The sequence below is a fragment of the Gadus macrocephalus genome, chromosome 5, assembly GCF_031168955.1.
Source record: "Gadus macrocephalus chromosome 5, ASM3116895v1".
In the NCBI taxonomy this organism is placed as follows: Eukaryota; Metazoa; Chordata; class Actinopteri; order Gadiformes; family Gadidae; genus Gadus; species Gadus macrocephalus.
The window spans coordinates 13,973,090-14,001,014 of NC_082386.1; the positions used below are offsets into that span (position 1 = coordinate 13,973,090).

General features: G+C 43.8%; 2 protein-coding genes across 3 annotated transcripts; both read right to left on the reverse strand.

Moving 5' to 3' along the window:
• Positions 1-1,933: 1,933 nt before the first annotated feature.
• On the reverse strand, positions 1,934-27,388 carry dglucy (D-glutamate cyclase). Of its 2 annotated transcripts, none has more exons than XM_060052585.1 (15): positions 27,378-27,388; positions 10,529-10,612; positions 8,509-8,662; positions 7,719-7,805; positions 7,151-7,313; positions 6,703-6,853; positions 6,137-6,259; positions 5,490-5,681; positions 4,958-5,075; positions 4,654-4,796; positions 4,096-4,195; positions 3,714-3,862; positions 3,416-3,535; positions 2,896-3,050; positions 1,934-2,399 (listed from the first exon to the last, which is right to left on the reverse strand). In XM_060052585.1, exons 2-15 carry the CDS (start codon positions 10,602-10,604, stop codon positions 2,235-2,237), a joined length of 1,896 nt encoding a protein of 631 aa, XP_059908568.1. In that variant the 5' UTR covers positions 10,605-10,612; positions 27,378-27,388; the 3' UTR covers positions 1,934-2,234. The 2 variants fall into 2 exon arrangements, with proteins under 2 accessions (XP_059908568.1, XP_059908567.1); XM_060052584.1 differs by lacking the exon at positions 27,378-27,388 and adding an exon at positions 11,017-11,075 and having other exon boundaries at positions 10,529-10,611.
• slc24a4a (solute carrier family 24 member 4a) lies at positions 11,747-26,906 on the reverse strand. The gene is made up of 17 exons (XM_060052587.1): positions 26,565-26,906; positions 25,952-26,147; positions 25,596-25,706; positions 23,365-23,441; positions 22,344-22,418; positions 21,863-21,947; positions 20,314-20,417; positions 19,698-19,772; positions 19,560-19,585; positions 17,800-17,853; positions 17,229-17,368; positions 16,550-16,624; positions 16,297-16,463; positions 15,816-15,930; positions 14,329-14,441; positions 12,688-12,753; positions 11,747-12,497 (listed from the first exon to the last, which is right to left on the reverse strand). Exons 2-17 carry the CDS (start codon positions 26,085-26,087, stop codon positions 12,348-12,350), a joined length of 1,569 nt encoding a protein of 522 aa, XP_059908570.1. The 5' UTR covers positions 26,088-26,147; positions 26,565-26,906; the 3' UTR covers positions 11,747-12,347.
• Positions 27,389-27,925: the final 537 nt, after the last annotated feature.

The window sequence follows — 27,925 nt, forward strand, 5'->3', positions numbered from 1 at the left end:
CGGAAGTTTGTACTGGAGGATGCTCGAAATTGGCATCAATGGCTAGACCCTCTGTTGTTTGCGGTGCGGGAAGTTCCTCAGGCTTCCACGGGGTTTTCCCCATTCGAGTTGCTCTATGGGCGCAGGCCCAGGGGCGTCCTGGACCTCATTAAAGAAACCTGGGAGGAGGGGTCCAGCGACAGTAAAAACGAAATCCAGTACGTCATGGACTTGCGTGCAAAGCTCCACTCACTCGGGGTAATGTCACGTGAGCATTTGCACCAAGCCCAGGAGAATCAGAAACGCCTGTACGACAGAGGGACTAGATTACGCGATCTTGCACCGGGGGATAAGGCGCGAATTGGCAACCATGTTGGAGTTGGGCGTCGTCGAGGAGTCTCACAGTGACTGGTGCAGTCCCGTCGTGCTGGTGGGGAAGCCGGACGGGTCTGTCCGGTTCTGTGTAGATTACCGTAGGGTGAATGCGGTGTCAAAGTTCGATGCCTACCCAATGCCTCGGATCGACGAGCTAGTGGACCGGCTTGGCATGGCCAAATATTATACGACCCTGGACTGCACAAAGGGCTACTGGCAGATTCCGTTGTCTCCAGCAGCCCGGGAAAAAACAGCCTTCTCCACTCCGCTCGGTCTCTACCAGTTTAAGGTGCTTCCGTTCGGGTTGTTCGGGGCCCCGGCCACGTTTCAGCGGCTGATGGACCGGGTGTTGCGGCCCCACGCCGCGTATGCTGCTGCCTACATCGACGACATCGTTGTCTATAGCGGAACGTGGGAGCAGCATGTGCGGCAGGTGGCGGCCGTCCTTCAGTCGCTGAGACGGGCGGGGCTCACGGCCAACCCGAAGAAGTGCGTGATCGGGCGGAGGGAGATTCAATATCTGGGGTTCCACCTGGGGCGGGGGAAGGTCCGGCCGCAGGTCGGTAAGACGGCGGCGGTCGCGGCCTCCGCTCGGCCCAGGACCAAAAAGGAGGTGAGGCGGTTCCTGGGACTGGCGGGCTACTATCGGCAGTTCGTGCCGAACTTCTCCGACCTGGCCAGCCCCTTGACCGACCTCACCCGTAAGAGAGCCCCAGATACAGTCCAGTGGTCGGAGCCATGTCAGGTGTCGTTTGAGGCTATTAAAACAGCCCTCTGTGGAAAGTCGGTCCTGTGTGCTCCTAACTTTGATCTCCCTTTTTCCCTGCAGACGGACGCGTCGGATAGGGGGTTGGGCGCGGTCCTGACCCAGCAGGTGGAGGGGGTCGACCGCCCGGTGCTGTACCTGAGCCGGAAACTATCAGACCGGGAGGGTCGGTACAGCACGGTGGAGAAGGAGTGCCTCGCCATCCGGTGGGCGCCCTCCGCTACTACCTGCTGGGACGCGCGTTCACCCTCTACTCCGACCACGCCCCCCTCCAGTGGCTCCACCGCATGAAGGACGTCAACGCGAGGATCACCCGGTGGTACCTCGCGTTGCAGCCCTTTAATTTTCAGGTCGTGCACAGGCCTGGGGCGCAGATGGCCGTGGCGGACTTCCTCTCCCGCTCTGGGGGGGGGAGTGAGTTGGCGGCCGGATGTGACCCCGGCCTGTGTCGGGCGGTGGGGGTGTGTGGGGGGACGTGCGACGTCTGGCCTGCAGGGGGAGTATGGGCAGGTTGGGAGAGCACCGGATTGGCTGGGGGGATTGGACCTGAGTGCGGGCAGGTGTCGGCACTCAGGCCAATCAGGGAGTGTTTGTATTTATGTGCCTGCTTTTGTCTTGTAGTGAGGTGGGGAATCCAGGAAGGATTGGGAGGAGAAAGGAGCGGATCGCCACCAGAGATCGCGCCAAACAGACTTTGATTTACGTTTTGTCTTATTGCCCTTGGTTTATACGTTTATGGAAAGCAATAAAAGAACTTCCTTGGGGAAACAGCAAAACCTGTGTCCAGCGCTCAATTGACCCGTTACACTGATACTAACAGTCAAAATGATAAAACAGTATTAAACAATCATTAACATTGAAGACAAGACTACTTCTGATTTAACGTAGCGGACAGTTGACTTAAACCTGATCGCATATTGAGCTCAGATTCTGGATAAACCAAACCAAGAAAGCGGTTTCCTTCAGTCATTTTAAAAGAAGTAGAGTTATCATTTTCAATCAGAAAACGTGAGACAATGACTGTTGAAGAACCGGGGAGGTGCCTCAGAATATATTCAAAACATGACATTGCCTTTAAACGTACTTCTTGCTGCTTGAGGGTGTTGGGAGGCGTTCAGGGCGTGCCGGTGGCGCCTGAGTCTAGCGTGAGCGCCACAAGCCTGCTGACGAGGTCAGAGTGAGTGGGGTGAAAGGGCAGAGCGTCCACCTCCATGGCCAAGTTACCAGTCCCGCCGCTACGCACTCCTAACCGCACCAGGCTGGACAACACCGCCTCCTCCTGGAGAGAGAGGGAACCGATGGAGTCACATGTGGTCAGGTGATCAATGAGAAGGGCTGAAAGGAACTCTTAATACAACTGTACTACTCAGTGGACCGTCATCAAGTAGCCTTTTTAGTGTTATAGTATAGAAAAATATATAAGGAGGCATTTAGTTAAAGAGCTCACTCAACAGCGAAAACAAATCACCTGTCGTTACACTGAATTAACCTGAGGGCTATGATCGGTTAGACAGTAAACAACCACTCAAGTGACTCGTCATAAAATAAATAATAATAATCTACAAAATTCAAGAAAGATATGCTTTGTTAAAAAAGTTACTTTTGAAGTGACTTAATTTATACTAAAATCGTTTTTTTTCTTAAACGAGTTCTTTCACTTCTACTGGAGTACATCCGAGTCCCAGTGAAAGAGGACCTTCCAGCACTCTGAACCTCAGATCATCACAGGATAAACACTGACTACTATTGTAAGTGCAGCTGTTGTTTGTTCTCACTTTGTCCACAGAGGGCAGGGAGGTGAGTAGATTGTCCAGCAGTCCGGGGGAAGTTGCTGGTTCGGTTCCTCTGCGTAGGTAACGCTGGTGGGTGGGGCAGGTGTAGAGGAGGTACAGGGCGCAGGCCACCGCGTACCCCCCCCAGTTGGACACTCCTGGAGGAGGGCAGAACCACAAGAACACACACGGTGGTCAGCTGTGGAGGACAGCACAAGTATTAACTACGGAAATGTAACGAAAGGGGAAAACTGCGTTTGAGGTGGGAGTTAGTTAGTGTCAGGTGTTAAGCCTGACACTATATTCAGACCCATACTGAGTCTGAATATAATTGGCATGGCAGGATACTGGGTGGTGCTTCAAGTACAAGTTCTCTTTGTGTGCAGAGAACAATAGAGGTGAAATAACGCAGGCAGGCCTGGACAATATGATCACAGCTTCATGACATAATTTGCATAAACGGGATCAGCTTGTTAAAGAGGTGATTCATGGAGTTGTGGTTTACATATAACCATGAACGCACCAGCCGTAATTGCGTAGTCAGCTGCCACATCACATGCTACCAGGCTCCCATTTGGCATCAGGGCCTTCACCTTCTCCTTAACCTTGCCCATCCCCAACTCATTACCACCATCACCAATACCTGAGAGAGAGAGAGAGAGAGAGAGAGAGAGAGAGAGAGAGAGAGAGAGAGAGAGAGAGAGAGAGAGAGAGAGAGAGAGAGAGAGAGAGAGAGAGAGAGAGAGAGAGAGAGAGATTATTATCATATACTATGTAAATCACTGAAGTCTAAAGACATTGTGTGTTCCTAATCAGGCTACCTATAGTAGTGATTCCAGGTAGGTCCGCAGCGGCTACAAACAGGTCGTCGATGGGGTCCACCAGATGCTTGATGTTGGCCCCCCGCATGTTGTAGTAGTTTCCATCTGCTGCCCGACCGCTGCGCTCTATCGCCACCAAGTGGTCAAACCTGCTCATCAAAACAACCCACAATAGGCTCTTTTTCCCAGGGGGCGTCGTCATTGGACAAACACAGGCGTCAATCAGAACACTCATTGTGGGTCTGTGTCATCGTAGGACATCACTTGTGTTTGTCCTACGATGAAGCCTCAGTCAAATGGGTCCATGTAGGACATAGTGGGCCCTTTCTGAATCGTTCATGCTGGTGGATGTGTCTGGTGTGAATGTGTCCCGTGTGCTGACCTGGGCTTTGTGGGGTCTCCTTCGTGACACAGGAAGTGGAGGGCGGAGTCGTGCCCGTTGTCTTCAAAAGTGACCAATGGGATTGTGGTTTTCAAAACACCTAAAACGGCAGTTGGGGGATGGGTCACATGGCTGTATTATAGATTCAAATACATTTCTGTTAACTTCATTTCCAATATTGTAACCCAAAAAAGCGGGTCTGCTGGTCAGAATGTAAAGTACTTTTTATGGACAATATATTTTTATTGACAGTACAGACCCCACTGCAACACAGTGATATCATGCAACTTTACTGCATTACAAAGCCTTACTAAATACTGAAAAACTCACACACACACACACACACACACACACACACACACACACACACACACACACACACACACACACACACACACACACACACACACACACACACACACACACACACACACACACACACACGAGCAGTGGAATAAACTAGAAACTACTGCTTTGGTAACCTTCCAGCCATGAATGGATGGAGCAGTAGTCAGGGTCATTAGGTGGGAGGGGGTCTCTGTGATGCAATATCCCCACCTGTCCTCACAGCTTCCTCCAACAGCTCCTGGTTCAGCTGCACAGCTCTCTTGTCCGTTACCATGGTGACCTGTTTGCCGAGTGCAATCAACATGGTTGCCATGGCGAGGGCCCCCGGTGGGCCGTCCGTCTCATCAGGTGGGCTGAGGGGGGGGGGGGGGGAGGATCAACAGGAGCAGGAGTAACATGAATAAAGTTGTGTATGCTTTATCATAGACTCCACTCAAAGTGGGTTGAGGTGGAAACAAGTATATCTTCAAGTCACATTTGAAAGAGAGACACAATTATGATTGAGTATAAATACCTGTGCATGTAGTGTGTGGGGAAACCAGTTGTTATGGCAACAGAGGTAGAGTGGGAAAGGGCAAGACAGGAACGCAAAAGTTCATCCTGCACAAAAAGAGCCTCGATGCCGCGATTACCTGTGAACACACCCCTCTGTTTACATACAATTTACATTCTTACATACATTGTTCAACTGAAATTCTTTGAAGAAAAACCAAACCCTAAAACATCTTCAATAAAATGAAGTCATACAGTGGGTTTCATCCTAGTCTTATGGATTCATCATGGTTCAAATCTCGATGTAAACAGAAAAAGTTTGAAACATTGTGCATTATAAATATGGACTCAAATAGCCCCCTGTGGGTTAAACGCACTCATTGCATTAGTTAGCTGTTATTGGCTGGCACCCATTGTTTTGGGTTGCTAGGCAAGTAAATGAAAGCAACAGATACAGTAGATAAGGTAGAAATATGAACAATAATATTCATTCATCATGAAATTCATTCCAAAAAATAATTGATAGATGTAAATGTTTCCATGTTTCACTGTACCTGGGTCTTCTCCAATCACCTTCTCCAGCTGCCTTATCTTCCCCACAGCCCCCTCTGAAGCCAGGCTGTACAGCAAGGGATCCTGGGAGATCAGGAAGCAGCATGGGCTCAGCTGGGACGTTGGAAGGGGGGTGTCTGGGATATCTGTCAGGAACATACTGCCTGGAGAGTGGCTGAAGGCCAGAGGAGGTTCTGGAACAAGATGAGTAAAATGGACAAAGAAGACAGTTATCATGAGGGTGATGACAGTTACTATGCTGGAGGTCAGCTCATATCGAATGGACAACTTGGAGCTACTCTGACATTATTTTGCCTTTTCGCCAAAGGCAAAACCTTGTCTTATTAATACTTAATGTGAAAATAGCTTAACAAGGCAAAGAAATATTCCTCTTTGTTGAATTTATTTTGGAAACATAAAAAAATCTCAGGTACCATAGCACTTAACCATGAATAAAATACCTTTATACCTCTGCGATTTGCAAATATGGAAAAAATATATTTACCAAAAAAATCCCTATATTAAAAAACGTATCAAGTGTAGGCTTAAACCAGAGCATAAAGTAGATGAATGACCTACAACCAAATTGTAAAAAAGCTTCCTTATGCAGGCATGTGATGCAGGTTAGGGGATAGCATGGTTGACTCACTGCTGTTGCGTATTGCTTCTACGGCGGTGACTCCACAGGCCCAGAAGACTGGCACATCACCAGCGTGGCGTTCTACTGGGTCCCCATAGTCTGGCCGGGAGAGGTCTCGTATGCCTAGGAGAGCTACACACACACACACACACACACACACACACACACACACACACACACACACACACACACACACACACACACACACACACACACACACACACACACACACACACACACACACACTATACTGGGTACTACCTAAATCCAAATAATTGTTTTCATATAATTTTATGTGAACACATTTATACTACAGCATTCTGTAGAAATCTGTCAGCCATTAAACCCAATGCCCTCATTACAAAAAGATAAAATATATCGTCAAAATATACTCGTATTGTGGGGCAATTAACTCTCAAAGTGAACCCCCTTCGGTTAGTTGTTTCTCAGTTGCCTTGGCAATGGCTACTGTATTGGGTCTGACTCCTGCCCCGAAACATCATTCACGTCCGTAAACATAACATAATATAATAAAGACTGTACAATAAATCCATCCTGCTCGTTAAGGTGTGTACCTGGGTCTCCTATGTGTATAGGAGCTCCGTGGGCGTGTGGGTTGAGGTGTGTTATTTTCGCAGCAGTGGTCACCATGTCAGCAGGAACCGGACGCATGGTGACCACCAGGGGGCAGTCAAACACTCCCACTGGAACACAGGGGACTGCAGTCTTCGTAAAAAAAAAAACACACAAGCAAATAGCATGACACACATAAGCACAAGCACACACACACATACACACACGCATACATAGCCACGTACACACACTCAGTGTCTGAATAAAATTTGACCTGTAGCCTAACAGCACAGAAAAGAGGTTCAATCACACAGAACCTTTTGTATCTTATTTTGTGCTTCCATCTTTATGAAACCACATTATTAAGATGAGATAATGATTAATCTTAAAATCTATTCATAGAAGTACCCAATCATTCATTCATTTTTAATTATTTGACTTTGCCCATACCTTGTACATGCCGTTCTTGCCTTGCTCCACATTCCGGTCAGGAACTCCTGCTTCCCTGAGACGGGCCTCAAAACCAAAACTGCTGCCCAGGTAGAAGAACACCATGTCTGGCCAGCAGGCCCCCGGCCCCTCTGACCGCACCACCCCAGTGTCTGCTCCAGCTCTTGGGGACCGGGAGACAATAGGCGGGGTGAGACCATCAGCCCAATGGCACAGTTCAGGCGCCGACTGACTATGGCGGCTCCACCAATGTATCATAGCAGAATGTTCAGGGGTTCAATAACAGTGGGGCTGAGAAATTCTAGACTACATTCACTTGATTGATCATTGACCCCATATCAACCTTCTACCTTTTATAAGATGGCTTAAAGGTGTAAGGTCAGACGTGTGCTGATATCCAATCTGAATGTGGTTGGGAAGCACTCGGAGACTGAAGCTAAAGTTTTGAGACTTCAAAAACAGATTGTACCTCCTAGCTAGGTTTGACTGAGCTCTAGCCTACTGCACTGACATAGTCTGCCCCGTTGGTTGGCTGTTGACACCGTCTCTCGTCCTGTCCATGGGTTACCTTGAATCATCGCCGAAACCTTTCAGACTGGGGACAGTCTTCTGCAGACGGCCATTCTCAAACACACAGTACTGGGAAATATAGCTCCTGCAGATTTGGGAGACAATGAGAATGAATCAACAAAAATAAGAAAGAAAGAGTGAGTGACATGTGGGAACACATTTTGTATGGTTATTGATTGATTAAATATTTAAGAGGCTAAATCAAAAATGTTGGTTATGTGTCTATTCAAAGGAAATTATGCAGCATATAGGTCACTAATGGTAAATACATGGACACAGACACCAAAATATCCAATTGCAATATTAATATTTATTTATAACAAGAGCTGAGTTGCAATTATAAAAAAAAATCAATATCATAATTGATGAAAGTAAATTCAATTGCCCTTGAAACTTAGGGCAATTGATTGTTTTCAGAGGAACTTGACCATGTTTCCCAAGTACATCAAATTGCAAGTCCAATTCCAGACATAAGCCCAAACCCCATGCTTTTCAGTGGATGCATGGTGCAGATGCTGCAACCCAGCTGATTGTCGAGGGTTGAGTGTAATGATACAGACAGAAGGTGTAACATGCTTCCTGCCTGGTTCAACCTGTGCCCATTGATTACTCTCCCAGCCCCAGAGTCCAATCAGCGTGACTCGGGGCTAGGTGAGGCTGCTCTAACCAGCCATCAGCCACACACACATAAGCATGTGCCAGTATAACTGATCCACAGAATGGGTATCGTTCACATACGATTGATTCTGCTGACAATCACTGATCATTTTAGGATCTGTGTACATTACCGTGTATCAACATTGGAGGCTATTGGAAGGCAAGATGTCTCTCCTGGTTGGCTGCGATAAAGCAGTGACAAGGCGGCGGGGTTCCTTGAGCAGAATGCTTCGAAGTCATTTGCCAGAGCACTGGGCAGGATGACCACCGTGGCCTGTTGGTGTCCTAAGGAAATACATTCATAAACCAATAAGTATTGTTTACTTAGTATATTATACTATGTAAACAATGCAAAACAGGGATGGTCCCTATGCTGTAAAGTCTTTAAATTGGACGAGTTACAGCAATGATGTTAGTAGTTTGTCTAGCACAAACCACCTTGTGACTTCACTGTGTGCTTGGCTAAACTAGTGCTCTGTTTTCTTTCTCAAGCCACTTGGCCCCTCAACCAACGGTCTTGAGGCGTTTCAGTAAGAGATCTTCATAAGCATTGAGCCAAACCGGAGGTAGGCTACATAATATGTAATCTCAGATTTAGCCGTCCTTCTATGTTAGAGCTGCACTTTTTTGGCAGGAAACCGAAAACTCAAAAGGGGCAGAGGGAATGTTTTTTCCCTGTTCCATTACAGAGATACTTTACTTAAGATAAACAAAAAATGTGTGAAGGAAGTTTTCAGAGGCGGTTAATACGTGTTTTTCTACAGTGGCCAGGCTCAACGGTATTGAATTGTGATATTTAACAACATCTTTTTGCAGTTCACTAATGCTACCTGAGTTTGTGTTTGCTGTTAATAGCTAATTGCATGCTTACAGATCCCTGCCTCAAGCAACATGATTGGCCGAAACAAATACACAGCACGGTTTAAATAAGCTTGGAGTTTGTATGCTCCAGACTTTAGATTATGTAACCTAGCTGGACTCTGTGTCTATGCTTGGTTCCCAATCAGTTTTATATCTGGTTTGCTAATGTTCTGGTGTGTGGATGACTCTGGTTAACAGGTAACTGCTAGACTGATTAACCAAAGGTTCTGTTTGAGCAAGTCCCTGTCCACTACCAAAATGTAAAAAAATGCCTTCTCGCTGATTTCTGGGAGACAAAATTTGTTCCCTTTCATTTCGGGGAAGGGGTGTTATTGTCACCTTGTAGCCAAAAACTACCAATAACTAGTAACATATAGATAGAGGGAAAATATAGGGTAATTATTGACATTGTATCCTACCATTAAAAAACATTGTGAACATCACCTTTCATTTCAAATGATATATTTTAGGTTTTGTTTTGTCTTTGAAGAGAGAGTAGCGGCCAAGTACAAACATGGACAATGTGTAATCACTTATTAGATCAATAGACAATAGACACACAAAGATAAACAAACAATTGAATTGTGCCAACAGGCGATAAAGGAAGACACTTCTACTGTTGTATCAACTCTTTGCCTGCAAGGCAACAAAGCTTCAACCATTTGTTAGGAGAGTGAGATCTGTCGCTGTAGGCTCTCTGATATGTGGCTGATTTGCCGTGCAGCACTTACATTTGTGGTTGGTGCAATTTACGATTATAGGCCTTGATTTCTCTCACAAGCATTTGAGTATCTGCATTTGAGTATCCTTTGTGTTCATCTGAATCTAAATCAGAGTACCTAACTGGATAGCATACAGCTTTGTACAAAGAGGGCCCCAGGGGTAAAGTGGAACCATAATGTATGATTAGGATCTACTCTGTAGAATAGCCCAAAGAGGGATGAGCACTCTCACAACGTTGAAAGAAGAGCTGATTACCATGCGCTTTATGATTCCAAAGAAGCTTTTAAAAACCAAAACATAGTTATTAGCTCAATTATGCTTTTACTCCGCGTCAGATTTATTTGTTTACTCCCAAGGATTTTGTACAGCAAAGTAAAATGAACAGTGCTGAAATATTAAAAGGCCCAAACAGGTAGGATAGGATCATCATGAGTTTTTATTAAGTTTTTTATTAAGAGTTTTTATATAAGTATTTGATGGTAAAAGGGTATTTAACCAAAAATTCTAAATAGTTGGCTGGGACACAACTGTCTTCTTGTGAATATGAGTATGATGGAAAATACACACCTAAATCGACGTGAGACGTAGTCATGCTTCGTAGGAACACCACGGATCTTCTAGCAACTCGGGCAGCGGTCAGCATAGTTCACCTTCATACATATCATACACACACACACACACACACACACACACACACACACACACACACACACACACACACACACACACACACACACACACACACACACACACACACACACACACACACACACACACACACACACACACACACACACACACCTAATAGTTTGTTTCAAAATCTCCTTGTTAAAGAAACTCAAAGTCGTGTTGAGCATATTGTTGAGGGCATTGTGGGGAAGCTTGATATCTAAACTTAAACGAAAGTGACCCTAGGCTAGTAGTCGCAACTCAACAAAATTAAATCACTAGCCGTGAACTCGTACCAGATGGATGTACTCCAAGTTTCAGGTCGTAATTTACGGGCTAAAAAGTGTCCCTGGAACGCATCATAAGCACACAGCAACATGACTCACCTGAAATGTGAGCCGTTTGACAGGGCGACGAAAACAAACCTGAAACAAACCCATTTGATTTCCTGTTGCGTGAATACACATTATCTCGCGAGAACGACACCGATCATCGCAACAATGAATCAACAAGTTAACCAAAAACATGGGTAACTTAACCCTAATCATGTCCTGAAGCAGTATGTCAGCAACTTGCATTTTTCTAACACATTTCTCTTTCAGATCATCAGATTTATATCGAGTAAATATATGCACACACACAAACTTTACTTTTTTTATTAATTATTCATGATAAATTTATTCCCACGGGATTCATGAAAGTTCGCAATACATTTCCATATAATGTATGCTGAAACACAACTACATTGGTACTAAAAGTAGATACCTGAAATAGAAACAGTCCTAAAGACAGTCCTTTGGAATCCAAATGTAAATATTGTTTAACAATTGAAATGAATGAATAATGCCTATAAACATTATTGCTTCAGCTTCACTAGTTTAATTCCAGTGTATTTTTATGAGGTGTAGCCAGCCTGAACAAATGAAAAACAAAGGATAGCAGCACCTCTGTTTTAGCAATACTTGGTCATTGCATACAAACTAATGCAAGTAACACATTTCAACTAAGCACTAAACAAATGAAAGTTTGCTGTCCTTGTATTTTAAAATAATTTTGTTAAATGCTCAGTAAAGCAGTTCCTAAAGTGTTTTGGCATAAAGAGGACAGACCAGGGCATTCAAACCAGGGTACCTGATATTTATTCATCCGTCACAGATCAGAAATTAACTCGGAAATAAACGTTCAAGCATGTATACTGGAAGGATATTTTATACATGTAATCGTATTACCTCAAATTTCTTTGAATACAAATTTAGTCTAATATAATAATTTCAGCCAGTTGGCAGATGCTATCATACACATCTTGTGTATAATGTCCTTTGATTGTCATGGTATTACAAAATATCGAATCTAGCCCTACAATGCTAAGATACAGACCAACATTCACCATAGTAATTGTCAAATTCTTCAGCCAAATTCACAAATATTCACATAAGCATGCATGCACGCACAAACACAAACACACAAACACAGAGTGTGAGTTATATATTGGCAGGCTGGAGCTACTCCACGTGTAGCCTAACAGCTGGATAAGAACATTTGGCCATCAGATGTGCGTGATACAATAAGCTTTATCAGGGACTGACTGGGACCACACACACACACACACACACACACACACACACACACACACACACACACACACACACACACACACACACACACACACACACACACACACACACACACACACACACACACACACACACCTATACACTTATCCTTCTAAACACATGGGCAGGTTTATGAATGTAAAAACATTGTATTCTATTAAAATGGAGATGGTTAGAAAGATGACATAGAGTAGCAGCACATACACCCCTAGACGAGTATCAAGGCGCCATCCGTTTACATGGATACCAAGGACCTGAAAACAAGGGAAGGTTTAGTATATACACCAATGATAAGGGTCCCTATATTAAATAAACATCAAATGTGTACATTGACAATTCTCTCACACACACACACACACACACACACACACACACACACACACACACACACACACACACACACACACACACACACACACGTGTGGAGTGGGGTTAGTAACTTACAGCTAGGGTCACAGAGCCCAGCAGTAGCACCACAGAGTAGAAGAGCCCTCTGCTGTTGATCAGAACCTGAAAGATGAGAAGACAGATGTTGTGTCCCACTTTGAACTATTCAAATCTGTTGGTATATGTGTAGTTTTTATTCATTCCAGCAGATGGCCTCAGTTGTTCCTTTTTCAGCACCTTATTATCGTTGATTTTCAAATAGTTGATTGCGTCACTTGTAATTCATTATTTGGTTTTGTTTGTTTGTCTGCCAATGCGCGAGTCTTGCCAGTTTTTCAGATTAGTTAATTAATTTAATTAGGTAAGTTCCCTTTCGTCGTTTTTAGGGCTCCTTTTGGATGCCTAAACTCTTTTTTGCTCTGCAAACCTTTTGAGATTACAGACTTTTAAAAGACTGATGCTTCATTTGCAAGCTGCTCTATGCGCCACCACACAACAGTCAAGTCATATTTATTCACATTTCAAAAAAACAACACTTAAATTGACCAAAGTGGAGGTGTAAAATAAAACACAAAATAGACACTAAAATAAAGCACAGTTTACCAGCCAACTTCACTGTATACCTAGGATTAGTTAATTACCCAGCAAGGTTTTCGTTAAGTTATTTCCACTCAGGCTCTCAGTAGAATATATGGTTATTCTCCCATGAGAAGAGCGAGAGGATAATTCTTGTATCAACAGAACATTTAGGAAGATTTAGCTTGGCCTTCTCATGCCAACGTTACCCATGGGCCTTGGCTTTAGGACCGATAAACAGGATTAATACCCAAGGTCCAATACTAACCCCTAAGCACCACTTTAAGCACTAAATCCAGAGTTTACACAAAGCAGCTCCGAGCCAAGTACCAAGAGTACAATTAACTGAGCAGAATCTGGTGGATGACTTAAATTCAGTCTATTTAAATATTCAGTACGAGTATTAAGTATTCATTCATCAATTGCCAGTTTTGGAGTAATAAAAAAAAAAATGATGTCAGATCCTTCACAAATTAGAAAAAAATGTGGATTATATTACATATTACTGCTTTGATTTGTGTTATATTTGTGTCCATGAAAGTAAACACGTCACATTCATAAATTAGCATGGTTGGAATCTCAATGCATTGTGTTAGAAAACAATTTTGTTGTGTTTTGACACTAGACTATTTTAGACAACCATTTCCGCAGGCTATGCAAACCAAGTGTGTTTTCAGTCCAACCCGTCTTTGGCATTCTCCCCTAAATGTATTATTTGATATAGTTTTTACGGGAAAGTGAAACCTAACGAAATACGTGGGGGTAATTTTGTCCTGAAACGTTTTGTTTGAAGCACCCTTAACAACTGGCAAATCAATGAAATGAATAGGAATGTGGGTGTGACGTACAGGTTAAAATAGACCGGCAGGGACGTGGACAAGGTTTGTTTGTTCACAGACTTACTCCTTACAGATGATGTATCAGGGAAAGGAAGAGACGAGTAGTTGGGGTTTCAAAGGGGACAACATCATCAACAGCTGTTATTGTTGCTTTTTTAAATATTTTTTTGTTAAGAAATATGTTCTTAATATGTTGTGATTGTAGTTTAGGTTGTTAAGGACCCCCTTGAAAACGAGATGGGTGCATCTGAAATTTGAACAATTCAACAAGCCTGCCTCTCACCTGGGATCCCATGCTGACAGCAAGGGTCTGGATGCTCCAGGGAACTCCTAGGCCAATCAAGATATCGAAGACGTTACTGCCCAAAGAGTTGGACACGGCCATGTCACCCTGGCCTGGACAGGATATGTGAGTGAGGGAGTGAGACAGACAGAGAGAGGGACGGAGACGGAGCGAGAGATGGGCTTAATGTCAAAATGTGTGTTTCAAAATCCAATGCATCAAATATAGGTCATGCTCTGCCATTGACTATGGCTATTTGGTTTGCTTTGAATGCTTGTTTCGACTAAATTAAAATCCACTGGTGGTCTGAGGAGCTACTGCTCGAAGTCCTTAGTGTATACATTTTTCTAAATGAGAATAAAAATACAAAAAAATATACAGAAAAAAAATCTTTCTACACAATGTAAGAGTTCTCGGCATAAAGATGAAAAAAAGATCAACCAACAAGATCGGCTGTTTTGATGTCGACACAATTGACAGTGTATGCTACATTACTGAAACTTTACGTTTATTAATCAAGTGCGGACATAATTAACGACCAGCGTTGTCATTAACTAAGGCATCCATAACTTAGATATCTCTTTGATATTATAACCATCCTTCAACTCTGTCCCTAGTACCAGTGGCTATACAGTACACTCTGGCTATGTTCGAATTGGCTCACATGTTCCCTCGTTCCCGACATAAATGGTAAATGGAGTGCATTTATATAGCGCCGCTTTCAGCCCGTGGCCACTCACGAGCGCTTTACGATTATTACCTCGGCTTCCGACCATACTCAGACACTGGGGTCGAGTGTGGGCCAGCAACGGCCAGCTTGTCAGGAGCAGTTATGGTTAAGTGGAGTGCTCGGGGACCCCGCCACACTCAGCGAGGAGGAGCCTAGATGGAAGCAGCCACCTTCTGGCGGCTAATCGACCTACTCTACCTCCCTGGCCACTGCCAGCCCATACGCTTTGACCACCACAGAGTGCACTATTTAGCAAACAATTATAGGGGGGATTCAAACACTAATTATGGGCAGGAAATCCATTGGTGTGACGTGTATTGTGTCACGCAAACAAGAGGATGCCACCTGTGGTTTATTTTGCATCAATAACCCATATGGCCCGGCCCCGTCATCTCCATTGGATGAATCCAAAGACCAATCCAATGCAATGAGTGAAAACCTCTAGGAATCAAGAGATACTGAGGGAATAATGACTGTAAGTTGTAAATCTTTGTTGTGGTCTTTTATGGGTATTGAGTAGTTCACTATGTGGGGAACCTGATTTTTACACTCACATTTCGGATTAAACAAAATGGTGACCACCTAAATGCTACGACATTTTCTTGATGTTTGTCAGCCCGGTCCCCTTTGAAGTCACGTCTGTGAACAGTATGGCTGGACTACAAATATGACTTTATCAGGGCAGTATATAGGGCACAGGTGGACCAATTGGAACGAAGCGTTTTATTCACCGGTACACACGCACACATTGCAGTACCTTGTCGTGCCACCAGGAGGCTAGCCATGCAGTCCGGGACACTGGTGCCGGCAGCCAGGAATGTGATGCCCATGATGACGTCTGGGATGCCCAGGGTGAAGCCGACCACCGTCACCTGACGTGAACCCAGGACAAATCAACAAGACGTACCACGCACGTCACACAAGGTATAAGTGTCAAGCACGACACACTTCAAACTCAACACACATGCTAATGACAGCTACCTCTAAGCAACTACACAGACCACATAACAAACTTCTTGGCTGTAAAAGTGATGCACTACTGAAGGGATTGTGTCAGTGTTTGATAAGCTTCTGACTCAGATGTGAATGGTTTGTAACGCTAAATGGCCGGATTTTTTTTTTTTAAGCATTTTGCATTACAAATCTCATAATATAATTTAAAAAAAACTGCATTTTCCACCAATTGAGTTGTAGAGGACGACCTCAACTAAACATCACCATTCAGATGTAGCACGTACCATCCACACCATGACATAAGAGAAGACCGCTATCCACACAGTAGAGCCAAAAAAGGAAACCAGGTAATATTTCTCCCAGCGTGGTTGATTGACATCAGGGAGAGTGAGGAAGAGTAGGAAGAGGATTGGCCAGGAGACTAGCCACTTGAATATCTCCATTGGGCTTCCTAGGACAAACAGTGGTAATAATCCAATCATCATTAAGTTGTGCCAATTATATTTATTTTTGCAGAAAGAGAATCAGTTCCTTTACCAGGGACTCTGAAGGGTGAGTTAAGTGCTTGTTCATGGTTTCCCTCCTCTCCCGATATCATCTTATTTGCAGGTCCTAAAACACACACACACACACACACACACACACACACACACACACACACACACACACACACACACACACACACACACACACACACACACACACACACACACACACACACACACACACACACACACACAGAAATATTTGAGATATTTCAGTCCATATTTTCAGTCAAGTCCTAACGCACGTTAAAGGGGGGTTTGATGCAAAGCCCTCTGCGTGACAGCCAGAGGAGACTCCAGCAGTGACCACTAGAGGGCAGCAGAGCAGCAGCACCTGACAACAGCTGGGCATGGTGATCAAGGACCACAGACTAACGCTGTTATTGCCGCATTTATATTGTGTGACTTTTAATGGAGCGCCGCACAGCCGACTACATCCATATGTTTCATTGTTCCTTCGTCCCACTCAGAGTATTTCAAACATTGGGGTGCTGGCTGAGTCCATCTACAGTGATGCCTCAGAGCCTTGGGCACACTCATGGAATACAAAATAGTGCACCTTTAATAGCTCAGCCCAACCACAACCCCCCCCTAATAGCAAATAAACATGGCCCGGCCGTGTGTGATCTGGGGAAACTCTGATCTTAGTATAGAGAGGGTGTTTTACTGACCCTCTGGTAATAGGCGCTTGGTGGGATCATTGCCGTCGCCATGGAAACTATAGTCATCCGGGTTGAAGGCTGCGTTGCCATTGGTTATGGCTTTTACCGAACCACCCCTGGTAAAAAAGCGTTGAATACTGCTGTTGAACCTGACACACGCACAACCACACAGGCACACCCCCCCCCCCCCACACACACACACACACACACACACACACACACACACACACACACACACACACACACACACACACACACGTAGGCACAAACACCCAGCAGAGGAAATAAAACAAGGGGGTAATTAATATGTCAAATAAATAATAATAATTTTCTTTCAGGTTGTCACATCAGTCTGTCGGAAATTGCTGGACCCTGATGGCTGATCGCAGTTGGCCCCGTCAGCCAGCTGTCACGCTCCGGAAAGTTCAGATAATTCAGCTGCCAATTACAAAATGTGCGATAAAGTTCTGTAGATTTCTTGTTGTTCGCAATTGAAAAAAACTTAAAATGCAAAATACTTGACATTTGATGGTCTTTCTCCGAAATGAGAACAACATGAGCTGAACCCCAGTGGCCTTACTTCATGACGAGGATGTATCCGACATACATGAAGACGAGGACCAAACTCTCCCACCTGGAACACACACCCACACCGTGAGGCATATACAGACACGCACACGCACACACACACACACACACACACACACACACACACAGTATTTATTAACAGACTTTGAAAAATAGGTTGCAATTAACCAAGGAGGTGACCAAATGACAAGTGAGTTGATTTGAACTACATCAAGTTCATGTCACTGCAACCAATCAGAGGATATCAAGACAAAACCTTTTAGACAAGAAAATAGGTTGCGGGTAATCCAGACCGTTGCGTGGCTAAATTCATCAATGAAGAATGGATATTGTGTGGTGATGTTAAAGGTCCCATGGCATGCTACTTTATGGATGCTATATAGACATTAGTGGGCCCCTAACACAGTATTTGAAGACGTTGCCGAAATTACAGCCACTACGAGCCAGTCTCACATTGAGCTTCCCCCAAACGCGAGGAGAGAGGCGGGTCAAGGAGGAGGGTGGGGGTGTGGCCCTGAGCAGCTTGCGGCCACGGTACTGTGCGCTCTTTTACAGTGGATGTATCACAATGGCAAGGCGCACACAGCCTTTGGCCATGTTCTGTAAAAATCTATATCTAAATAATATCATATTATATATAGATATCTATATCATATAATATATATTACCCCGGCAAAAATCGGTGTGCTCCAGTCGATATTATGAATCTCAAACGACTGCGTCGGGTTCTCCGACGTCTCTGGTTCTTCCACTTCCACATCAATCTGAAGTAGACTGAACTGCGGCATGGAGGAGAAAGGGATTGTTGCCCGCGATTGTCTCCCGCCCGAGCCCCGCTGCCCGCTGTCGCTGACCGCCGCCGCGAGGCACCACCGCCGCGAGGCACCACCGCCGCGAGGCACCACCGCCGCGGGTCGGTGGTTGCTTCGACGCTGCCCGCTGCTAGCTTCCGAGAGGGTGGTGCCTCGCGCCGGTGGTGCCTCGCGGCGGTGGTGCCTTGGTAGCAGTGGTGCCTCGCGGCGGTGGTGCCTTGGTAGCAGTGGTGCCTCGCGGCGGTGGTGCCTTGCGGCAGCAGGCAGACAGGGGCTCCGGCAGGAGACAGTCGTGGGCAACAATCCCTTTCTCCTCCATGTCACGGTTCATGTACTTCAGGGAGTCAAAGCCACAGTTCCTTTCCCCCCAATTCCTTCTCAACCATGGCTGAGATAACCCCCACTACGAGTCTCGTTATGGAAATACCAGAGACGTCAGACAACCCGACGTGTTATGCGCCATAACACCAACAGCAGAACGGTTATCCAAATAAAAAAGAAGTAGCTCATTGTCTTATTGTCGGGGCAAATATTCTGGGTGGGCAAAGCAGAGAAGGGGAGGTAACCTGGCCCCTTATGACGACATATGGGGCCACATTCGAAATCGGAGCGTCTGAGCTTTCATTTTTCAAATGTGGAGCAGGATACCTAGTGCTCGTTTTAAAGTGAAATTTTCATGCCATGAGACCTTTAAATATTTCATATGAGGGCAATACACCTTTAAAGTAATGCATCACAAAGGCAAGCACACACATTTTCTGAAGGAAGGCTTGATGCAGAATATTAATGTTTTTGCCTCTAATATAACTGAACAACTTTTGAAATTTGAGTCACATTTCGAGATCAATTTTTCTGTTGACCTTGCCTAAATCTGTTCTTGAAAAACAAGAACAGTTAAAAAACATTAGAAAAAGTAAGAAATATAGTCAATTTTACTCACCACATTATCCGTCCATCATAGATAAACTAAGAAAAGAGTGAGGGGTGTTCATGTCAGGGAAATTAATTGTATTCATTATCTTAAGAACAGCTGAACACCATGTCAAATACTAGCTTTAGGCTAGGATATTATACTCACTGCCATGAGGGCCAGAACAGACAATGTGTAGCAAAATGAGTCACGAAAAACGGCATACTTAGTCAGGTGGACCACCTTTGGTGAGAGAGAGAAAGAGAAAGAGTCAGATCAATTAAAAACAAATTCTAATTCAATTTCAACAATGTATGAATGTATGCAGATAGCAGACAAGAAATACAAAATATAAATCGGTCAGTATATCGGTGGGTGTAAATCTATGCCTACTTATCCTTAAAATAACCAACATCCTTTGGCTATCTGATGGAAGAAATAATCTAAAAGTACAACAGAAGTACTGCCAAAGAACAATGAGCAACTTTAATTCTAGTTGTTGTTACCCTTATACTGTAAGGCACACTCCTGACCAGAAAAAAGACTGCAGATAGCCACACACCAGACCAGAGAATAGACTGCAGATAGCCACACACCAGACCAGAGAATAGACTGCAGATAGCCACACACCAGACCAGAGAATAGACTGCAGATTGCCACACACCTGAACAGCAAGTATACTGATAGCCACAAATAGACTGCAGATAGCCACACACCAGACCAGAGAATAGACTGCAGATTGCCACACACCAGACCAGAGAATAGACTGCAGATTGCCACACACCTGACCAGCAAATAGACTGCAGACTCCAACGATGCAAAGGATGTTGAAAACAGCCGAGCCGACGATAGTACCGACCCCGACATCACCGTGCGTTATGAAAACACCTGGCAGATAGAAGGGTTACAATGAGTGACCTCATGGATAGTGTGGCAGTACGGTACGCCTAGAAAGCTTTTGAATCTTGCCGTTATTCATATGTACTCTCTCAGAATGGGCAGAAGAACCTTTACCCTGAGGGAAGATATTGATCAAAGTCACTATACTTCTTATGAACACAATGCCGTGCACGCATATTGCAGGTCTGAGGAGATCTATCACGTTTAAGAGTTGTTTCTGGCCTCATTAAACTACAACACAGTAGTCACAACTCTAGCTCTGCAAGATAAAGGTTAAATGGACAAATGAAAGTATGAATAAGACATAGGTCTCGGTTATTTAGATGCTTCCTGGTTTGGTTTCATTAATGCTTGGGATTTCTTGACTTGATTATTAGGTCTTTATGGTAATTTGTTTCTGCTTTTCTGGTTTTGGTCTTGCTAACCGGAGGCTTAGTGGAGGATCACTGGAGCAATTGGTCTTGTGATTTAACCACAAGACCCACACCAATAAGCCCTCACATGCACTCGCACACTCACACCCCCTGCTATTACACCCACACCCACGTGATTACGACTTAAGAGGCATGGATAACCTTTGCTTAGTTTTCTATTATCAGGAACAAAACACAGAAAGTCTGCTATGTTGAAATCCCTGATGTAACACATCTTCTGAATGTTTTTTAAGTAAAGTAAGTAAGTCAATTTGATTTATAAAGCACAATTTCACACAGCATAAACTGACCAGACTGCTGTAAAGTGGATAACTATTTTTCTTTTTACAAAAAACACATTGAACAAATAGTCATAATTACATAAAACGTAAATAAACGGAAACCTTCGATATTAGGGCACACAACACAGAAATATAGAACATGAGCAGGATTGCAGGGTGAAGAAACAAGAAAGCCCAGGGATTAAAGGTGTTTTTTAGCCTGGATTTTAAGGCAGAAAAGGAGGGGGCGGATCTGATATCCAGGGGGAGAAGGTTTCACAGACGTTGAGCATGAACTGCAAAGGCTCTATCCTACATCCTGTGTTTCACTCACACTCTCTTGTTTCTCTCTTTCTTATCTTCTGCTTTCATTCCCTCAAATTCTTCTGGGAAAGCAGAGTGAAAAACTTCTGCCTGTGTGTGCCCTCATTTATCGGAGAACACGTACTGAAAGAGAATTTTTTTTGGTGGAAATTAATTTACAACTTAGCTGAGCCTAAGCCAAGCGAGCTTGTCCTTTATCCCACGGTGAATTCCAACCATTTTTGCCTTGGAGCATAATCCCGCGTCAGAACCATGGGACGAAGGGATCATTCCCAACATGAAGACAACGCCAGGGGTTTAAACTCTGCAATCCCCCTTCATTTGTCATGGTCACACAAACGTACAGGGAACAGCGAACAGCGTTTCATTTGGTTCTGCTGTGCGATGATGTGCTGAATGGAAGTGTGTGTGATACCTATTATAGAAGCAAAAAGCTCCGGCGCAGAGCTTCCTGTGGCCATGAAAGTGGCTCCTGCTACATCCTCGGTAAGGCTCAGTTTCTGTATAGGATACAAACACACACACACACACACACACACACACACACACACACACACACACACACACACACACACACACACACACACACACACACACACACACACACACACACACACACACACACACACACACACACAAATAACAAGATAAACAGTTTATTTGGCACAGTTTTATGTAAGGACACGTTTTCAGGGACTGGAGAGGGAGCAAAAAGCGTTGGGATTTGTTTTATACATGGTGAACAGACTAGATTATTCAATGCCCAAATGAATGGCTCACATTCCAATGTGAACCTAAGGTAACACATTTTAACCATGTTATTCTGAGGCATACAAGCTGTCCCATGAATTAATTATTTCCTTAAAGTAGTGATCAAGCCCAGGAAGTTTTGTTACCTCACAGATCTTCTCCAGGCTAACAACAAAGTAATCGTCACACACGATTGCCAGCGCGAAGAACATGTACATAGCCTGTAGAGCAAACAGAAAAAACAACAGAGATAGGGCAGATATTCCATCTAAAGATGACAAACGTTCTCGGCCATAGCTCTAGATCAAGATTAGCTCGAACGGAACACAGCAGTCATTCAGTTATTGCATGTCTTGATAAAAAGGATAAGCGAAGAAAGAAAAACAGAAATATATTGATTAAGATATTTAGAAAAAGTATATAAAAAAAATTACTAATGCTTTCTTGTTTGTCATGCCAAAATATAACCACATATAACCTGACAATTTAGCGTTCATTCACTGTGTCATCCTTTCACATCCTCTTGTCGGTTCAAGGGTATGTGATCATTTTGGCTTGTGCTGCTTCGACAAGACGTGTCACTGTCACTACACTCCATTTACCTGACGCCCAACATTCTGTCATATGAATAGACCGTTTTCACAGAGGTGTCATCGTAAGGCAAACGCAGGTGTCGCTCAAAACACAAATGATGGGGCTGTTACCATCAGGGCACGGGGAGCGACTAAAAGAGGAAAGGTGAAGGCCAAGGTCCTGATCATAACGCAGATCCGCAAAATTACAACAAATCTCAACAAAACAAGATGAATATTTCTGTATAGATAATATAATCTTTGTAAATACATCTTTGTACAGGTCTAAGACGTTTAACTTTACATCATATATGCATTCACATCAATCTAGAGGCTTCTCTCGTCAATATTGAAAGGGCAATTACTGTCATCGGGGTCTCAAACGCCTCAAGGCAGCGGAGGATAGAGCAGTGATCAGGAGACGACATTGAAAGGGCAGAAGACATGAGAGACTTAGCCCATTATTCAACAGAGCTACAGCGTACACAGAGAGAATGAACACATTGGCTTTGCAGCAGTACACACAAGGGGTCAAGCAGAAACAAGAGTTCACGTGGTTCAGTTCATCTTAATGAAGTTGCATTGAGTCACTCACTGCCACTATGTGCAGCACCACAGCTCCTTGCCTCCTCTGGCTGTTGGAGAAGACGTCTGTGGGGAACTGGTGAATGGCTTGAACACACACACACACACACACACACACACACACACACACACACACACACACACACACACACACACACACACACACACACACACACACACACACACACACACACACACACACACACACACACAGGCAGACAAACAGATAGAAGCTCATTCGTACGTGCACACAGACACACACACAGTGCGTACAAACAAACACACACACACACACAAACGCACGTATGTACACACACACACACACACACACACAAACACGCACATGTACAAACACACACACACAAACACACAAAGAAATACATACAGATACTGCATTGATATTCGTGACAAGCGTATTCATTGAACAGAAATCACATGGACATCTAGGGAGGTGAAACATACATGTGTTGTGAATGAGCAGAGATATCCATGGTATGCATATCTGGTACTTTTGCCGATTTTTCTCAAGCAATGTTGTTCCACAAAAGGATCATGAACATCGGTAAACAGTAACAGGTAAAAAAAACTGTACGTTTAGTTCCCAAATAGGCATGCCATCCAATCTTACATGTTATTAATATCCATCATCTAGTAGGTAAGGTTTATCTGAAATCTGATATTCATGCTCATTCATTCACAATCAAAAATGTATAAAGCAATTGAGGACTAAAATCAAGCATTTCAAAGGAACATAGGGCTTTGAATTCAGCCTACATCATTGAACCATGGAAGAAGTTGCGGAATTAAAAGTGTCTGGTTGAAATGTGTCTCTTGCCTTGCTACTAGGTTTACCCTCTCTATTGGACCTACTATTCGGGATGTGTTGAAAGACCACTTGAGAGTAGGTCGGTATATAGGTCAACTTGAAGTGGAGGCCAATTCAATGTGGAGTCCATTCATCATTTTTCATTCATTTAATTGTGTGTGAATTAATGCTTTTTTATTGCGCTGCAATGTTAAGTGTTATCACCATAAGGAATCAGCATGCTTCATTTCAAAACTGATTCTGTGCACACACACACGCGCGCACACACACACGCACACACACAATCACACAAAGACGGGGGGGGGGGGGGAATAATCTAGATTGGAGAGTCCCAAATTTCCTGTCTAGGATTAAGAAAGTAATATCTTATTTTATATTAGCCAATTAAACATTTGAATACAAATATAAACTTTCATGCAATGTATGCATTGATGAGCATTTTTGGTGAATCTAAAGATACGGATATAATCTCTCAATACAAGCCACAATAAAATAATAAAATCATCAATGCCTGCATCTTTGTAATTATGTTTCATTCAAATAGGACTTTGGAGTAGCTCTCTATTAAGTGCAGCTCTCTATTTAGTGTCTATTTGCTTAATCATTTTCACAATTGTCTGTTTATTGATGCTCAGTGCCATTGATCTGAAAAATAGTTTTGTGAATGCTCTCCTGGGACAGTGAGCGATGTGGGAAATTATTCATGTCAAGCTTATAGTGTAATTATTTGCTAATTAATGCGAGGACTAAAATAGACAAATGCATTTTGGCTAGTTTGCCAAATTGCCCATATACAATGTATAAATATATATGTACTATATAGATAAACCATTTAAAAAAAATCTTAGCCTAACACATGTGTGACCAATCATCGATCTTATCTTTCATTGTTGTTATACTACTTTAGATATCTGATGATAACAAAAGCCGTCTCTCTAGCCATTTCCTCCCATATCAATGTTTCTTTTCTCGCACAGAACAACATGTGGGATAACAACCCTGGCTCCCATAGCTGAGCCCGCAAACCAGAAAAATGATTTGCAGTCTTGACTATCTAAATTTGTCCTACTTTCCATGAGACATAGAAATAGGTTTGAATCTGATTGCCATGGAGTTCTTTGCCTTTGTTACCAAAACAGCGCTGCTTGTGTGTCATTTGTGCAGGGCTCGTGGCAAAACAAAACAACAATACACAATGCCCAATGTGACTTTTCATCTGACATGGTTGAGGAAGTCGATTTCAATTTAATATGAGTCACACTGCATTCTGGATTAAATGTCAAAATAAAACGGTATCCTGGTCAACTATTGTGTGTGTGTGTGTGTGTGTGTGTGTGTGTGTGTGTGTGTGTGTGTGTGTGTGTGTGTGTGTGTGTGTGTGTGTGTGTGTGTGTGTGTGTGTGTGTGTGTTATACCTGGCTCAGTGCAGTTGATCTCAAGGGTGCCATTGGCGACAGCCAAAAGCTTCCTGCGTTGAGATTGGTCAAGAGACGCTCCAGGGAATGACTCAAGATGTAACCTAGACACTAAACACACCAACAAACGCACAAACACACACTGAATCAAATTACAATGAATGCATTCTTATCGTTAATAAACGCTTGTTGACCTTTACAGATTTCATGCACAGGCTTCTTTGATCCAATATTTTATCTTACAATTTCACCGTGTCATTCATCAACATCTTGCCCTAAGCCGTTACTTTGACTGATACATTGCTGTGTCCCGAAATCTATAAAGAACCCAGGAGCATCGTGTGTTTGAACCTCACCGTCAGTCAGGGCAGACACTCCCCAGGTGATCCCAAGGACTCCGAGCACCAGACACACCTGCACATGCATCATGTCCCGCCTCTTCCGTCTCATGTACCGTCTGGAGGACGGACCCCTGCGTTGTTGCCCCTCCATATCTGCCGCTCGTTTTGATATTCTTACGAATCCTTCATCGACTACCTGTCTGCTGGCAGTCTAATAAGGAGGCAACATGTGTCAATGTATGCCTGAAGGCATATCACTAATTCGTTTAATCACATTAGTTAGACGTACCTGGTTCTGCTTTCAGAAAAAAGAAAATATGATGATTGTTAAAAACACTTTTCTGGTAAATGGCTGCATTTTGCTAGCCATTGTACTTCCTTCCTTTCATTCAGGATAATTTAGATTGAATAATTTGCAATATTCAGAAAGTGACATTTAGGTCACTTTCGGGATCATGTCGTTTCGGTAGCCTAGTTTCACAAGTTGAACTTTTGGCAAGAGATACAATACATTTACTCATTCGAAAGCTAAACACAACCCCCACAATATGTAGCCTACCATTATAATTATAAAACTCAACAATCCAGAAGCAGACATACGCCTTCGTCAAACCCGTGTTTTACCTACGTTTTTATGATGTAGAAAATAGTTGTCCTGGCTAAGGAGCGAATACTTGCTGGGCTGTCATTTCCGTGTGTGGCCCCCAAGATAATTTTTGTATAAAAGAAAACAATTCGCCTGTTTGCATCTATTCTATTACAACGCAAGGTGTCCTTGGCAGGCGTCGTGGTTCACCGTCCAGCCGGTTATGGGCTGCATGCATGCTCCCTTGAAAAGTTCTTGTTGATAGGCAGAGTGTGGGTGAGACCCAAGGGAAAGGGGGAGGGCTGGACCAAAAAGAAATGGGACGATCTGGCGTCCACACGTTAGGCCCGATCCATTGAGTGGTACATGGTCTGGATTTAGCCCCAATTGTTTAGATCTTTATCTGTCAGTCCTAAATTGTGCTTGAGGCAGATCTTTCTTTAATTTCATTCAACGTCATAGCCAACAGCATTTCCCTCTCTGTCATTTTTATGGCAGATACAAAAGTCTTGGTTTGAAATTAAATATGTAATATAATATCATGTGATATACGTTACAATAGCATACAATACCCTGGGCTCTCTCGTCTGGTCGTCCCCTTAACGCCGCCACAGTAGGCTATATTCTAAAATCATTTGATCCAACTAAAATAAAACTGTTTAGAATGAATGACAGTGTAGGCCTATTGGGTTATTTGCAGTTCACTTCCAATTTCCATGAAATGCATTTTTTTTCCCGCACTTAAACCGAAGAATCATTCTAACCTCTACACTCTGGGCCGTATGTGTGCCTGCCCCCGCGCTTCTGGTCATAGAGCAATCATGTGAGTAGTTACAGACATTCCCCGAATGACCGTGAAGTGTGAGAAGGTGTGCGTAAGTGAGAGACGCTGATCAGTTTGAACGTGTGTGTGGGTGAGCGTGAAGGTATTTATTTATTTTCTGCGTGTGTGTGTGTGCGTGCGTCTGGGTGCGTGCATGTGCGTGCCTATGTGTGTGTGCATGTGTGTATGTGTGTGTAAACGTGATACTGTGTATGAGAGTGTGTGTGAGGTCATTCTGCATATGTGCATGCTGTAATTGTGTGTGAGTGTGTGTGTTTGTTTTTGTGCATCAGGCTGTGTGTGTGTGTGTGTGTGTGTGTGTGTGTGTGTGTGTGTGTGTGTGTGTGTGTGTGTGTGTGTGTGTGTGTGCTCCATCACATGCTGTGATTGTGTGTGTGTGTTGGTTATCAAAGCATTCAGCATCAGAAGATCAGGCTTGAGAGGGATTAACTGAGGGGGCGGTGGGGGCTGGCTGGGCCGCTGTTTGGCCGCTTCACGCAGCATTAAAGGTTCACATTTTCAGAAACTTTTGCCTTCCATTCAACGCTATGATTAATAATAATAAAGTCAATGAAATCGC